Source organism: Phasianus colchicus, chromosome 21 (genome assembly GCF_987193195.1).
Source record: "Phasianus colchicus chromosome 21, bPhaCol1.hap1.1, whole genome shotgun sequence".
In the NCBI taxonomy this organism is placed as follows: Eukaryota; Metazoa; Chordata; class Aves; order Galliformes; family Phasianidae; genus Phasianus; species Phasianus colchicus.
The window spans coordinates 6,689,258-6,703,977 of record NC_143456.1 but is presented as its reverse complement, the minus strand read 5'-3'; the positions used below and the strand labels follow the sequence as shown (position 1 = coordinate 6,703,977).

General features: G+C 61.9%; 1 protein-coding gene across 3 annotated transcripts; it reads left to right on the top strand.

The window, feature by feature from the left end:
• Window positions 1-1,198: 1,198 nt before the first annotated feature.
• Window positions 1,199-14,175, top strand: SEZ6 (seizure related 6 homolog). Of its 3 annotated transcripts, none has more exons than XM_090122235.1 (17): window positions 1,200-1,373; window positions 7,665-8,213; window positions 8,283-8,416; window positions 9,011-9,203; window positions 9,499-9,684; window positions 9,750-9,918; window positions 10,373-10,539; window positions 10,622-10,816; window positions 11,071-11,209; window positions 11,294-11,490; window positions 11,558-11,752; window positions 11,835-12,026; window positions 12,105-12,302; window positions 12,386-12,424; window positions 12,526-12,646; window positions 12,723-12,825; window positions 13,361-14,175. In XM_090122235.1, exons 1-17 carry the CDS (start codon window positions 1,304-1,306, stop codon window positions 13,388-13,390), a joined length of 2,877 nt encoding a protein of 958 aa, XP_089978361.1. In that variant the 5' UTR covers window positions 1,200-1,303; the 3' UTR covers window positions 13,391-14,175. The 3 variants fall into 3 exon arrangements, with proteins under 3 accessions (XP_089978359.1, XP_089978361.1, XP_089978360.1); XM_090122234.1 differs by having other exon boundaries at window positions 13,345-14,175; XM_090122233.1 differs by lacking the exon at window positions 13,361-14,175 and having other exon boundaries at window positions 1,199-1,373; window positions 12,723-13,322.
• Window positions 14,176-14,720: the final 545 nt, after the last annotated feature.

Genomic DNA, 14,720 nt, shown 5'->3' with positions numbered 1-14,720 from the left:
AGCAGTCCAGGTGCGTGCCTGGGGAAGCGCCGGGGAGATTAAAATTATTTGAATATCATAATATTAGAAACATCAGTTTGGCCTCAAAACGCACATCTCCTGAGCCCGAGCGGGGCTGCGGTGCATTAAACATTTATGCAGCTACCGGCGGATCAAAGTTTTGGGTTTAGCTCTGGAAGCTCATCGCTCCCACCCGCATTGCAGCGGGACAAGAGGAGCCACAGAGGGACACCCCCTCTCCCCATCCCCCCCCTGTGCTACCCCTGGGCTGCCGATCCCTATGGAAGGGGCGTTTTTCTCCTGGATGCAGTGCACAGAATCAGCTCCCCATGATGGCCCAAGGGTTGTGTTTGCCCCCTGCCCATCTCAGCACGCTGTCAGCACGGAGAGGCGCGGCCATCTGGGCTGCCATGCAGAAGGAGGGGGCGATGAGACAATGAGGCTGAGCTTTATTATTTTTGAACGCATGCAAGAGCTGCCCGGCTGCTCCTTGTTGGTGCCAACGCCATCTGCCTGCAGCAGGGATGAGTCCCTCTGGGCCACAGTGGGGATGGGGTGCAGGATGAGATTGCTGCCCATGGGGAATGAATGAATGGGGTGGGGGAATGAGTGAGCTGCTCCTGAGCCAGGTTCCTCTGCTTGGGCATGATGAGCCCAGCCCTAATTGGGGCTATTTAGGGATGGGCAGCAGGGGGAAGGGGCCTCGCTGAGGCTTCTACCCTGGAGATCCACAGACACGGGGGTTGTTGACATTCTGGGGAGGGGTGTGGGGTGCAGGAGTGACTGCTGCTCATAAGGAATGGATGGGGTGGGGGCTGTGCCCTGAGTCAGGTTCCTTTACTTGGTATGACGAGCCCAGCCCTAATTGGAGCTACTTAGGGATGGTGAAGGGCAGCTGGGGGGTACCTTTGAGGCTTCCACCCACGGGGGTCAATGGGATTTTGGAGAGGGCTGTATGTGTTGTGCCCCCTCCCCAATCCATCACCTCTCAAGATTTTCACGCGCCGCACTCGCAGCATTACGGCGCTGGGCAGGGCTGGGGGGGGGGGGGAGAAGTGCAGGGAGGAGCCCCCCGTTCGCCAGCCGGCAGGATTCGCGCGCGCAGCACTCGGAGCATTACGGCGGGCGGGGAGGAGGGGTGGGAGAGGAGGAGGGGGTGGGGGTGGGCAGGGAGGAGCCCCCCTTTCTCTCTCCCCCCCCCGCCGCCGCGCGGCCCCGGGATTGGCGGGCGCCGCACTCGGAGCGTTACGGCGCGGCCGTGCCCGCAGCGCGGAGCTGTCCGTGGTGCTGAACGCCGCCGGCCATGGGCTCCGCGCCGCCGCCCGCCCTGCTGCTGCCGCTGCTCGCCGCGCTGCTCCGCGCCCCCGCGCACGGTAAGCGAGACCCCCCCCCCTACACCCACACCTCTATACCCCAACCCGTGGACCCCCCCCCCCCCCCTTCTCCTTTCGCCTTCCCCCCGCGACCCTTTCTCCGCCAAACTTTGCCAACTTGCGCTCACCCATCCGCTGTTGTCCCCCCCCTCCCCCCCTCAAAATCCCTTTTCTGCCCCCCCGCACCGGGAAGCAGTAATTCCCCCCCCTCCCTTCCACGCCCGTTCCCCGGTGGCGCGGGGGCGCGCAGAGCTTTGCAGCCCCGTTGGCGCAACGCCGCCCCCGGTGAGCTCTGCTGAGAGCTTCCCCCGCAGTGTTACCGGGATGGGGGGGCCCTACCGGGCGCACAGCTCGACGCCTGAACCCCCAAACTCCGTTAGGCTGCACCCCACTGGAATCCACTCTCTCCATGTAGACCTTGCGGTGGGGTTGGGGGTGTTTGTGTGTAGGGCTTTGCGCTGCTTCTGCTGAAGCCTCTGATTTTGGAGTGATGTAGGGAAGGGCGAGCGTTGGCTCTTCCCAAGGAGGGCAGCCAACACCCGCATCCTCTTGACTCAACGGGGTGTGTGTTATGGGAAGCCTCGATGCCTTGTCCCCAAAAAGCAGCAGCGGTGACCTGGCTTAGAGGGCTTCAGTTTGCCATGGTCATATGGTGTGATGGGTGGAGAGCATGCAGGGGTCTGTCCCTGGGAAGCGGGGTGATGGGATGCAGGCTGAGCCGAGCTGCAGGGAGCAGCCGTGCGGGGAGTTACATAAACTCCCCATCTGGCTGTCGAGCTGAGATGGGAAGGACGTCGTGGCCCTGTGCCCACTGCTATTCCCGGCTCACTCTTCCTCCAGAGCTGATGGCAACACCGTCTTCCTTAAAGCATCTCTCATATATCCCCCTCACGTGGCAAAAAGTGGGGCAGTGCTGCGGCACACCCCGCTGTGGGGTAGTAGGTCTGGTGGGGGCCAATGTCCCCAGATCCTTGGGTCCCCTTTGGGATAGATCTGTCCTGGGAGTAGGGCTTTGGGCAGGGCAGGATTCCCCGGAGGGAGGCTGCTGCTTGCCGTGTCAGTTTAATGATTTCTAATGAGCAATTACCTCTAGTCAGTCCCCTAATTTCTGAATATCAATAAAGTTAATTAAACTCTGCATGTGTATTTCCTAGAGTGTTAGAGGTAGGGATGCCCTGAGAGGTGCTGAGCTCTTCCTGGCGCTGGGTTGTGCCCACCCCATACCCCATGCATGGTACCAGGGCCAGGATCTATGCAGGGGGCTCAGCCCCCATCCCAAATCCCCACTAGGTGCAACCCCACCCCGGCACCAACCTCAGTGCAGCACCTCCTCATTCAGTGTGGCCTTGACTTGATGATGGGGTTGTGTTGTGTTGGGGACAGGGCACTGTGATGTGGGGATGGGGCTCTCAGGTTCCTCATCCAGGCCAGGGGACTGGAGATACTCCAGAGCAATGGCAGTGCTGTCACCAGCCCTTACCTTGCTGTGACCTGTGGGGTGCCCTGGCTTCTGGTGCAGCTCTGCTCCCCCCTTCCTGACCCCCTGGTGCCTACTGGAGCAGCTCCATGGTGCCACTGCAGTGAGGGAATGCAATTCCAGGGCATGGCTCCTTGCAGTCTGAGGTCCTAGGAGCAAAGGGAGATGGCATGACGGGGCACAGCACCTGGTAGTGCCCCCATGAGCTCCACTGCCCCATCCACACTCAGCAGGATGCGCTGTGCCCACTGGGACAATGCACTTGGGGGGCACCAGGTCTGCAGCTGGGGCCATGCATTCAAGGAGTGGGCCAGGGAAACAAGCAAGCAAGCAAGCATCTGCTTTAGTAATTAACTGAGCACGTGCCCATCCCCTGCGTGCCTCAGAGGAGTTCGTCACCGCCGTGCCGCCAGGCCAGGATTATCTGGATAATGCTCTTAAGCAGGGCAGGGGTGCCCCATGGGGCCGTCCCCACTCACTCAGAAAACTCATGGCCACGGGCCATGCCCCAGGCTGGTGGCGTTGGGATGGATTCGTTCTGGGGCTCTGCTGTGGGAACTGAGGTGTCACCAAGGGCACAGCAAGGGCAGCAGGGCTGGGTATGGAGCAGAGGGACCCCCCCATGGTGCTGTAGGACTCCCTGGGTAGGTGTGGGGCTGCAGGGTGGGCTGGGACCCTGCACACAGACGCCCCGGGAGGCAGATGCAGTTGTGTCTCCAGTGGATCCGGCAGGAGAGGATAATTTAGCTTCCAATCAATTCTTTAAATGCGCACAATTGAAAGATTGCCTTTGAAAGCTGCCTATAACCAGGGAGGTAATGGATTCTCTCCAGTAACAGGCAGCAGCCTCCCTTCCTCCAGCTGCTGCGGGAGATGGGGCAGTGACACCGTTCTGTGTCACCATCCCAGGGCATCCCCAGGGACATGGGGTGGCCCCACTCCCTGCTGCCACGGCCCCCAATAGGACGTGCCACGAGGTCCCATTGGCTGGCGTTGGGGACACGTCCAGCCTGCAGCCCGCAGAAGGCAGCCCACGCGCTCGCCGTGCCGGTGGGGGTTATTACAGATATAATTTAAATGCAGTAACGAGCTGTGCTGAAGGGATCAAATATTAATCAGCCGCGAGAGCGCCGCTGTGACCCTGTGAAAATGGAGAGAGGTGCTCAAAATGCCAGATCTGCTCGTGGCAGGTGGGAGCTGTGCTGGTTGGGTGGGCAATGGCTGTCTCCACCGGGGTGCCCAGGGGGTGGGCATAGCATCAGCTCCAGGTGGATATCCTGTTAGTGTAGGCCCTACACAAACATAGTGGTGATGGGGCTCTGCATGTCAGGTGGGGTGTTTTTTGGGGGGTGGGGCAAGGGTGTTTTTAGGGGTGGGGTTGCATGGGAGACCTCAGGGTGGGTTTGGTGCCCCAGTAGCTCAGTGTCTGTAGGATTGGGGTTGGGCTGTGGGTTGGGGTTGGGCTGTGGGGAGGCTCTCTTGGCTAAGCAGCTGAACGCAGAGCCAGCAGCGCTCACGCTCTGCTCAACCAGATTGCAATTCTTGTTGCTGGCAGCAGAAGGGGAGCCGGGGGGGGGGGGGGGAATCTGCTCTCAGAGCAAACCATCGCCCGTACAAAACCCTGGTGCTATTTCTTACAGCCCTGAGCACCCGATAGGATGGGGATGTCCCCCCGGGTGGCACTGTGGGCTGCTGCAGAGATCTCCATATGTGGCTGCGGGGCCTTTTGGGGGCGCTGGGAGTGGGGGACAGAGGGGGGGCAGCACCACTGCAAGGCTGGCTGGCTCCGGTAGTGCGCACGGCGACAGCGATCAGGTCCGAAATAGCAGCAGACATGCAATTTATCATCGCCGCTGCTCATGGAAATTGCTGTACAAATGCATTAGCTCCGCAGGGAGAGCGGGGAAGAGGGATTACGCAGGGCAGGGGCGTGGGGAGTGCGAGCAGCACGGGGGCACCAAGATGTGAGGTGCACGGCTCCCCACGGCCTCCACCCATCGGTGGCCCCGGTTTGGGGTCACTAAGGGAGGAGGGGGCTGTGCCATGCCCCAGTGCCCCCAGGCTCCTCGCTCGGCGCATCCCGGCGCGTGCCGGTGGTGCGTTGGGATGTCAGCCGGCCGCGGTGCTCCGGGGAACCGACTGTGGCGACATGTGACATGTGTCAGCGGGTAAATGACTGTTCCATTCAAGGAGAATGGCAAAACATACAAGGTCAAACGCTTCCCTGCGAGTACCGCCATGAATATTAACGCCATGAGCTGCTGGGGCTGCTGGATGCACCCAGCGATGGCAACCCTGGAGCAGCACATTGTGGGTCCCTTCCTATCCCTGTCTGTCACCTCCCCAGAGATGGGACAACAGTGATGGGTCAACAGGGTGGTGATGCCTGTGCCCACCCACCTGCTGCACACGCTCCTTTGCTACCCACCTGCGTTCTGCCTGCACTCATCCTTGTGCCAGCCCTGTTCCCTGCCTGTCTGTGCCCCCATGCATCATCTCACCAAGAGTGTCCCTGTCCCCAGACCATGTCCACATCCCCCGGGGACACTGAGCCAGGTGATGGAGGTGGGAGCTGCCAGCAGCTCAACACGTCTCTGTGCCCAGCCTGGTGGCAATGATTGTGCCCATCAGGATGGCTGGAGACTGTGGGATGATGACAGGGGACCATGGGATTGTGGCCGGGGACCAGAGGGCGCTGAGAATGGCGCCGGCTGCCTGACAGCTCATTCATTGCAGCAGCCAGCCCCAGCCGCAGGGGGAAAGCCAGATTGGATTTTAAATTGGAAAACAAGCCTTCCGTGGCCCTTGCCCTTGGTGCTGGCTGCCCACAACAACTCCACCATCTTCAGAACGGGGAAACTGAGGCACAGAACAAGGCAACACCTGGGGCAGCCAGGCGGCTCGCCCCGTCGCAGCTGCTTTGCTGGGTGCTGTGTTATTGCTTTATTCGCCGCCCGCATCGATCTGCGCTCCCCAGGCGGCTGCGTGGCTGCTTATTTATTTATTTGCGACACCAGCCGCGATTGATTTCTGCTGGGGGGGCCGCAGACGGATTAGTCTCCAGCATCTCTCCGGCTCGTGGCCGCCGTTAATAGACTCCTGCTCGGCAAAGCTGATGTGACGGATTAGGACCCCGGCCCGGCCGTGGCCACGTGCCCCGCATGTCAACAGACCCTGGCAGGCACAGCATGGGTGTAGCAGCCCCATTTCCCCCTTCCCTGAGTGCCAGCCCCCTGGGTAGCATGGTGCCCTGTCACCAGTCCCTTGGCCAGCACAGGGACCCGGGAGGGATACAGCCATAGCGGAGATAAGCAGCTTAGAGACATCCGCGGAGGTGGAGGCTGTAATCTTGAGGGGCATGGGTGGTAACATCTGGGCACAAGCTGGCTTGGCCCAAGAACCCTGAGTGCTCCAGGGGTCAGCAACACCCTGAGATTCTCAGAGTACCCAGAGCATCTCATGGTACCCGGAGCTTCCCATGGTACCATGGAGGTGTGATGGACCCCAGTGTCCCCACTCACTGCGTGGGGTGTCTGCAGTGGCTCTCACGCAGCACAGGACGAGGCCTGGAGCTCTAATCTGCCATTAAAGCCTGAAAGAGATTTTGGCGCCCTTCAGTATAAACTCATTAACTTTTATGTTCTAATAAATGGATCCTATTAGAAAATAATTCTGGTGGTGCCGGGGGGCAGGTTACTCTTTTGGAGCCGGTGTGTGTGCAGCGGGGTGGCAGTGGTGGCACGGGGGACGGGGTGATGGCTGCACCTGGTGGCTCCTCACACGCCACTCTCCAGGGATAATGTCTCTTAATAGTCCCTTAAAAGTGGCAGTCACAGAGTAATTAATCTTTGCGGGGCCCTGCCCTGCTACGGCTCAGTGTAATTACCCGGTAATTGGCAGTATCGTGTCATCAGTGCCGGTGCGCGGCACCGCATGGCGAGACGTTGGGCAAGGTGTCAGGATGCTGCGTGTCACGGGAGGAGTGGGTACACCTTAATGTGAGCACTGGTGCAGATGTGAGTTAATTAGCCATGCTTAATTGCCCGGGCCTCTCTGGTGAGGGGTGTGCTGCGCCGAGGTGCGTCGGAGCCCCGCTGCGTGCGGTCGATGCGCCTGTTTGCCGTCCATGCTTTGTCCCTGTTTACCCAAGAACGTGTCCTCGATAAAGCAATCAGCTTTATTGACAGCTCTCCACTGCAGCTCTCCTCTCCGTGGCACAGCACGGCACGGCTCCTCTCCTGGCACCATGGCCAGTGGGACCCAGTGACACCACTGCCCTGGGTGGTGCAGCACCAGCCCTGTGTGCAGCATCAATCCACAGGGATGTGATAATGCTCAGGGCAGCACATGGCCCCATGGTGAAATGCTGGGCCCCAGTGCAGCGCCCGTGCCCGGAGCAGCTTCGATCTGTGATGAAGAATTGCTCCATGATGAAGCATCAGCCAATGGTGCAGCACGGGTCCTTGGTGTTGCATCAGTGCACGGTGCAGCTTTGGGCCATGAAGAATTGCTACATGACGAAGCATGAGTCTGTGGTGTTGCATGGGTTTGTGGTTTTGCATCAATCCACGATGAAGCACAGCCCATGGTATAGCAGAGATCTGTGACACAACACCAGGATCCCCAGTCCAGTGCCAGTGCCCAGTGCAGCATCAATCCGGGGTCCAGCACTGGTCCGTGATGAAATGGTTCATGATGGAACATCAGTCTGTGATGCAGCATTGGATGACAATGAAGCATCGCTCTATGGTGCAGCAATGGTGCATGAGGGTGCAGCACTGCTCCTCATCACACCCAACTCTCTCCCTTCCCAGGCTTCAATGGGCTGGAGAGGAAGACCGGTGAGAGCGCTGAGGCTGAAGGAGACCCCACAGCCCTTCCCACACCAGCTGAGCGCGAGGCCGAGGCGCACTTCGTCAGCACAGCACCCACTCTGAAGCTGCTCAACCACCACCCGCTGCTGGAGGACCTGCTGCACGAGGCCTTCCTGAAGAAGGACTACCTGGCCCAGGCACCCTTCCCACCCGGCCTGCCCGGCCCCGTGCTGCCTGACGATGCCTTGAGGCCGGACCCTGGACCCCCAGCCCCCCAGATCCCACCACGTGCGCCCGCTTTGCCCAGGGTTGCCTTCCCCACCGCCCCACTGACCACACCAGCCGGGCGCTCGGGGCCGTGGGGGGAACCCTGGGGGGTCGCACCGGGCACTGACCCCTCACAGCTCCCTACTGGGGGGTCAGGATCAAGCCCCCCAGCCCCCAGCCAGGCACCCACCTTGGGGGTCACTGGGGTCTCCGGGGATGAGGAGGGGACCACCACTACCTCCACCATCACCACCACCACCGTCACCACGCTGCAGGGACCAGGTGAGCATGGGGAGGGAGATGGGGGTTCAGGGATATGTGGGGCTAACACAGGGGTCTCCTTGTCACCAGCACCATGCAACCGGACGCTGGCGGGTCCCGAGGGATGGCTGGTGTCCCCAGAGCCAGCCAGTGCCCCGTATGACAGCAGCATGGACTGCACCTACACCATCTCCGTCTACCCTGGCTATGGTGTGGAGATCAAGGTGAGATGTTGGGGGGTGGGCATGAGTCCCACGTGCGTGGCTTTGGGTCCTGTCCTTCTCCTCGTCCCCACCTTTGTGCCATGAGCCAATGTGAGCTAGCTCAGGGCATCTCTCACCTTTGGATTATGGAGAAGAGGTGTGGATGCATGAGTTGGGTGCAACGCTCATTGGCCCCCGGCTGCTGTGATTGGCACCTGCTGATGAAGCAGCAATATAGGATTTAATTAACAACAGCATTCATCCAATCTGGTATCACCAGTAGCTGACAGCGAGCAGAATGCATCGGCACAAGGCTGCTGCTTGCTTCATGCTCAGCCCCAGCTCGCAGAGCAGCACTCACTGGTGCCGCCGTTCATCACCGCACAGCACTGCTTAATTAACATCATTAACAGCAAATTGCTCCAGAGCGCTGGAGCACGCGCCGGGCTGCCATGGGCCCAGCCCTGCCGTAGGGCTGTGCTGCTCTCCATGCCACGGGGAGATTTATGGCCATGCTAAGCGTGTTTGAAAGGCGCTGCCCTGCGCCGACAAGCTCCAGCGCGCTATCGACTGCGGGAAATCCTGCAGCGTGGTGACACCTCACCGTCCCCAAAGGTGCAGAACATCAGCCTGGCAGATGGGGAGACGCTGACGGTGGAGAGCGCAGGGGGCCTGGAGCCGACGGTGTTGGCCAACGAGTCCTTCCTGCTGCGGGGCCAGGTCATCCGCAGCCCCGCCAACATGCTCACCCTGCGTTTCCAGAGCCCCCGACCCACCAGCCCCGGCTCCTACCGCTTCCAGTACCAAGGTACGGGGCACTGCTGCCACCAGCTGGGATGGTCCCATCCCTTTGGGGTCCCTCTGCCCCCATGGTGTGCCCTTATTCCCCTTCCTGCATGACACCAGTTTGCAGCACAGAGATGCCAAGGTAAGTGGGCATCAACCAGCAGTGTGGATCAGCGTGAGCAATGCTTGTCTCACCAAGCATCCCCAACATCAACCATACGCAGGGGCTGGGATTTAGGGTGTTTGGTGTGGGACCCCCTCAACGAGGTATTACAGATGGGTCTGTCTGGCACCATGACATTGCCACTCATCCCCAGCCTACCTGTTGAGCTGCCCCTTCCCGGCACGGCCCGCCTTCGGTGACGTCTCAGTCAGCAGCCTGCACCCCGGTGGGGACGCCCGGTTCCGCTGCACCACGGGCTACCAGCTGCAGGGTGCCCACCTGCTCACCTGCCGCAATGCCACCCGGCCCTTCTGGAGCGCCCGCGAGCCTCAGTGCATGGGTGAGCTCTGCATGGGGACGTGGCCGGTGTCACCTGGGCACCCGCTGACGATCCCCGTCCCGCAGCGGCGTGCGGTGGGGCCATCCGTAATGCCACAGTGGGACGTGTCGTCTCCCCGGGCTTCCCTGGGAACTACAGCAACAACCTGACCTGTCACTGGCTGCTGGAGGCTCCCGCCGGTCACCGCCTGCACCTCCACTTCGAGAAGGTCTCACTGGCAGAGGATGATGACAGGTTTGGGTCCACATAGCACGGGAATAGGAGAGCGGGGGCACCCTGGGACAGCTCTGCACCATGTATGGGGATGGAATGTGTTAGCTGTGTTCAAGAGTGGGTGCTGTTGGCCACACTCAAGAATGGGTACTCTCGTCTTTGCCTGGGGAGGGAGACCATTGGCCATACCCAAAGATGGCTGCTGTTATCCATTCCTGGGGAGGGGGACCATTGGCCATGCCCAAGGATGGGTGCTGTTGGTCGTGGCTGGGACCATTGTGTGGTTGGCAGTGCTGAAGGATGGATGCCACTGACCAGGCCCAATGGTGGGCACAGTTGGCCACGTCCAAAAGTGTCACTTGCCATAAATGAGGATGGACACTATAGCTGTGCCTTGGAATGGGTGTCATTGGCCATGCACACGGTTGGTTGCCGTTGGCCATGGCAGAACCCTGAGCCTGCTGCACCTGGGCAGGCTCATCATCCGCAATGGGAACAACGTGGAGGCACCTCCGGTATACGACTCCTATGAGGTGGAGTATCTGCCCATCGAAGGGCTGCTCAGCACTGGACGCCACTTCTTTGTGGAGCTCACCACCGACAGCAGCGGGGCCGCTGCAGGCATGGCACTGCGCTATGAGGGTACGGGGTGTGGGCACTGGGGGACACCCGAGCATTGCCACATACCCCTGGCCCCCACAGACCTCAGCACTTGTGCCCACAGCCTTCGAGCAGGGGCACTGCTACGAGCCCTTCGTCAAGTATGGGAACTTCACAACCAGCGACCCGCGGTACCCTGTGGGCACCACGGTGGAGTTCAGCTGTCACCCTGGCTACACGCTGGAGCAAGGCTCCACCATCATCGAGTGCGTTGACCCCAGTGACCCACAGTGGAACGAGACGGAGCCGGCATGCCGCGGTGGGCACCGGAGGTGGGGGGATGTGGGTGGTGGAGCTGAGGGACTGGAAGTGAGGTTGGGCCACCATGGATGGTGGAGCCAGTATGGCATTTTGTGTGCTGGTGGGTAGGATCACTGTGGGATTCAGAGGCAATGGTGGGTGCTAGATCTGGGGTGCCAAGTGAGGGGTTGTGGGGGATGCTGGATCCAGGATGCTATGGTGGGTGCCATGGTGGTGGCTCGCCATGGTGGGTGCTATGGTGTGCGCCTGCAGCGGTGTGCAGTGGGGAGCTGATGGACACGGCCGGCGTGGTGCTGTCACCCAACTGGCCAGAGGCGTATGGCAAAGGCCAAGACTGCATCTGGGGGCTGCACGTGGAGGAGGACAAGCGTGTCATGCTGGACATCCGTGTGTGAGTGCAAGGGTCTGTGGGACATGGGCCACTGGGAGGGGGGACACCCTTTTATTCCCCACCCTTGTTCTCCACGTGCTGCAGGCTGCGGCTGGGCGCAGGGGACATCCTCACCTTCTATGATGGGGACGACCTGACAGCACGCATCCTGGGTCAGTACACGGGTGCCCGCGGCCGCTTCAAGCTCTTTGCCTCCAGCGCCGACGTCACCATCCAGTTCCAATCTGACCCCGGCTCCGGCGTCTTTGCCTATCGGCAGGGCTTTGTCATCCACTTCTCCGGTGAGCCCCACAGTGGGGACGGGTGCTGTCATTCCCATGGCTCGCTCACTCCCTGCTGTCCCCACAGAGGTGCCCCGCAATGACACGTGCCCTGAGCTGCCTGACATCGCCAACGGCTGGAAGACCGCCTCACAGCCCGAGCTGCTGCACGGCACCGTCGTCACCTTCCACTGCTACCCCGGCTTTGAGCTGGCTGGTGCCGACCTGCTCATGTGCCATTGGGACCTGACGTGGAGCGGCGACCTGCCATCCTGCGAGCGGGGTGAGCAGGGTGACACATCCCACGTTCCCTCCCGCCACCCCATCCCACCCTCACTGTCACCGCCTGTCCCTACAACCCACAGTCACCACCTGCCGGGATCCCGGGGACGCCGAGCACAGCCGCAGGGTGGTCTCCAGCCCCAAATTCCCGGTGGGGTCCACCGTGCGCTTCGTCTGCGATAAGGGCTACGTGCTGGCAGGCGCCGGGCTCCTCACGTGCCACGACCGCGCGTCGGGGGGACCCAAGTGGAGCGACCGCCTGCCCAAATGCATCCGTGAGTCGGGCATCCCGAGCGCACGCCTCCATGGCTGGCGGCACGCAGTGGGTGCTGACACAACGCCATTGCCCACAGCGGAGGCATACGAGCCGTGCCACAACCCCGGTGTGCCCGCGGGCGGGCGGCAGAGCCCCGAGCGGCGGCTGTACCCGGCAGGCAGCACGCTGCGCTTCTCCTGCACGGCTGGGAGGGCGCTGCTGGGTGAGGGCAATCTGCGCTGCCTTCCCGGGCATCCCTCGCGCTGGAGCGGCTCACCTCCCATCTGCAAGGCGGGTGAGCAAAACCCTCTGCTGCTGTATGATTCCATTTTCCCCCCTTGCTTCCCACTGATGTTGGGTTGTTTCTCCCCATCTTAGCTTCCTACGATGAGTTTTACAGCAATCGCAATCTGGATGGTAAGGGGGCTTCGGGGCACCCTTGGGTGCTGGGGTGCAACGGGCACCCGAGGTGAAGCCAGCACTGGGTGCCCTCGTTGAGCCCCCAATCTCCCGCGCAGCCGTGGCCAAAGCTGTGCCCTCGGGGACAGCACTGGAGGGCACCAATGTGGCCATCGCCATCTTCCTGCCCGTGCTGGTGGTGGCCCTGCTCATCGGAGGCGTTTACCTCTACTTCTCCAAGTGAGTGCCTGCCTCTCGCCTTGGATCCCCAGCACCACTGCCACTTGCCCAACTCCATCTCCATCTCCTCCTACAGGCTGCAGGGGAAGCCAGCCCTACAGCTGCCCCTTTCCGGATCCCACCCCTATGATCACATCACCGTGGAGTCAGCTTTTGACAATCCCACCTATGAGACAGGAGTAAGCACTGGCCCCCACCCCCTACCAGCAGGGGTGTGCGCCCTGGGGACCGGGAGTAGAATGTGATGTGCACCCCAGGACCATGGAAAGGATGGGATGTGTACCATGGGGACCATATGTGGGATGGGATATGCACACCAAGCATCATGCATCCAATGGGCTATGTGTGCCACGGGCTGTACAGTGGGTGGAACATGCATCCAAGAGCCTATGCATATATGAGACAGGACATACATCTCAGGGAGCACGTATGGGATGTGCATCCCTGAGGCCATCCAGGGGATAGGACATACATCACATGGACCATGTAGAGAAGGAATGTGATTCCCAGAGGCTGCACACACATGGATGGGACCTCCATCTGATGACCACACATGGGATGGGTCATCCATCTGGGAGCCATGTATGGGATGGGATGTTGAACCCTGTGTGGCTGTCCATGGGTTGTGCCCCCCGGGTCCCCAAGGATGGTGGGGGGGAGGCAAAGCACAGCACCAGTGAGTGTCCAACCCCTCGCAGTCTGTTTTCTTTGCAGGAAACGAGGGAATATGAGGTGTCCATCTAGGCGAGGGTGCAGCAGACCCCTCCCAGGATGCCCACGCTTGCCGGCCCTCGCCATGGCGCCGGGCTCACCTCTCGCAAGGAGATCAAGCGGGAGCCACCCCACACACACCCCAACCTGCCCGGACCCCCGTGGGGTCTCCCCCCACTGTCCCCTGATCCCTGCTCTGGGTGGGCACGGGACGCTGAACCAGCAGGACTCCCTGGGCCACATCCTGACCCCCTTCCCTGGAGCAGCAGTTCCATCCCCCCGGGCCCCAGCGATGGAGGAGTGAGCTCTGATAGGGCAGGCACAGCGAGGAGCCCCCGGGGCTGCAGCCTGACGGTGACGGGTATAGGGGCCAGGACGCGGGATGGGGGGCAATGGAGTGCCCTGGGGGCGAGGGGGGGGGCTAAGGAAACTTCGGGGTGCCCTCACCCTTCACCCACTCCTAGCACCCCGACGTCTCCCAGAGCCACCCCCGATACCCCAAGCATGCCGCGTTCCCCCGCTGCCCCCCCCCCCCAGCATCTGCTCGCTTCCCCCTCCCCGAGGTGCGCCCCGGCCCTGCACGTCCCGGCATCCCACGAGGGCTACGCGGATCCGGACGCCCAGCCCCACGCTGACGGGGTGGGCAGGTGGGGCACTGAGCATGGCTGTGTCCCCTCCCCCCCCCCGGACCAGGTCACGCCCGGGGCTGGGAGTTCTGTCCCCGGCCGATGTAACATAGGGTCCCGTTCCCCAACCGCGCGTACCCCGTTTTGGAGAGGAGCCGCTGCCCCTTCGCCCATCTTTTGGTTGTTTCATTAATTAAAAAAAAATGGTGTTTTAGAAGAAAACGTGGCACGTTGATGAGTGAGGGGTGCGGGTGATTGACACCGGGGTTCCCGGGATTTGCGGCAGAGGTGACCCCCTGCATCCACCGGACACTCGGGGCGCCCCCCCTCCCTCCCCGCTTTCGGGGTGCGCTGTAGCTTTAAGGGGCGACGGCGCCCGCAGCCGGAAGCACCGCCCCGGCGCGCCAAACGCAGCGCGCCCTCTGCCGGCGCGCCATCCGCACCGCCCCGCGTCGTGACGTCACCACGCCGCGCTCTCTCTCACCCCACCCCGGAACGTGCCGGTCGCCACGCGCTTGATGCGCACGCGCGAGGGAATCGCGGGGCGAGCCGGGCGCGGGGAGGCGGAGCCAAAAATGCGCGCAAGCGCGGTGCCCCGGCGCGCGCGCCGCCTGAGCCGAGAGCGGGGGAAGGGCGGCTGCGCGTGCGCAGTGTCGGGCGGGCGGCGGGGCGCGGTCTGCGCGTGCGCGGGCGGCGCGGCGGCGACGGAGTGGCCCTGAGAGAGAGAGAGAGAGAGA

What these genes read in the sequence shown, in the direction of transcription:
- SEZ6 (XM_090122233.1), top strand. Translation starts at nt 1,304, where the DNA reads ATGGGCTCCGCGCCGCCGCCCGCCCTGCTGCTGCCGCTGCTCGCCGCG. An exon ending in ACCTCCCATCTGCAAGGCGG is followed by an intron (nt 12,303 to 12,385) that starts GTGAGCAAAACC and finishes TCCCCATCTTAG; the next exon opens with CTTCCTACGATGAGTTTTAC. An exon ending in CAGCAATCGCAATCTGGATG is followed by an intron (nt 12,425 to 12,525) that starts GTAAGGGGGCTT and finishes TCTCCCGCGCAG; the next exon opens with CCGTGGCCAAAGCTGTGCCC.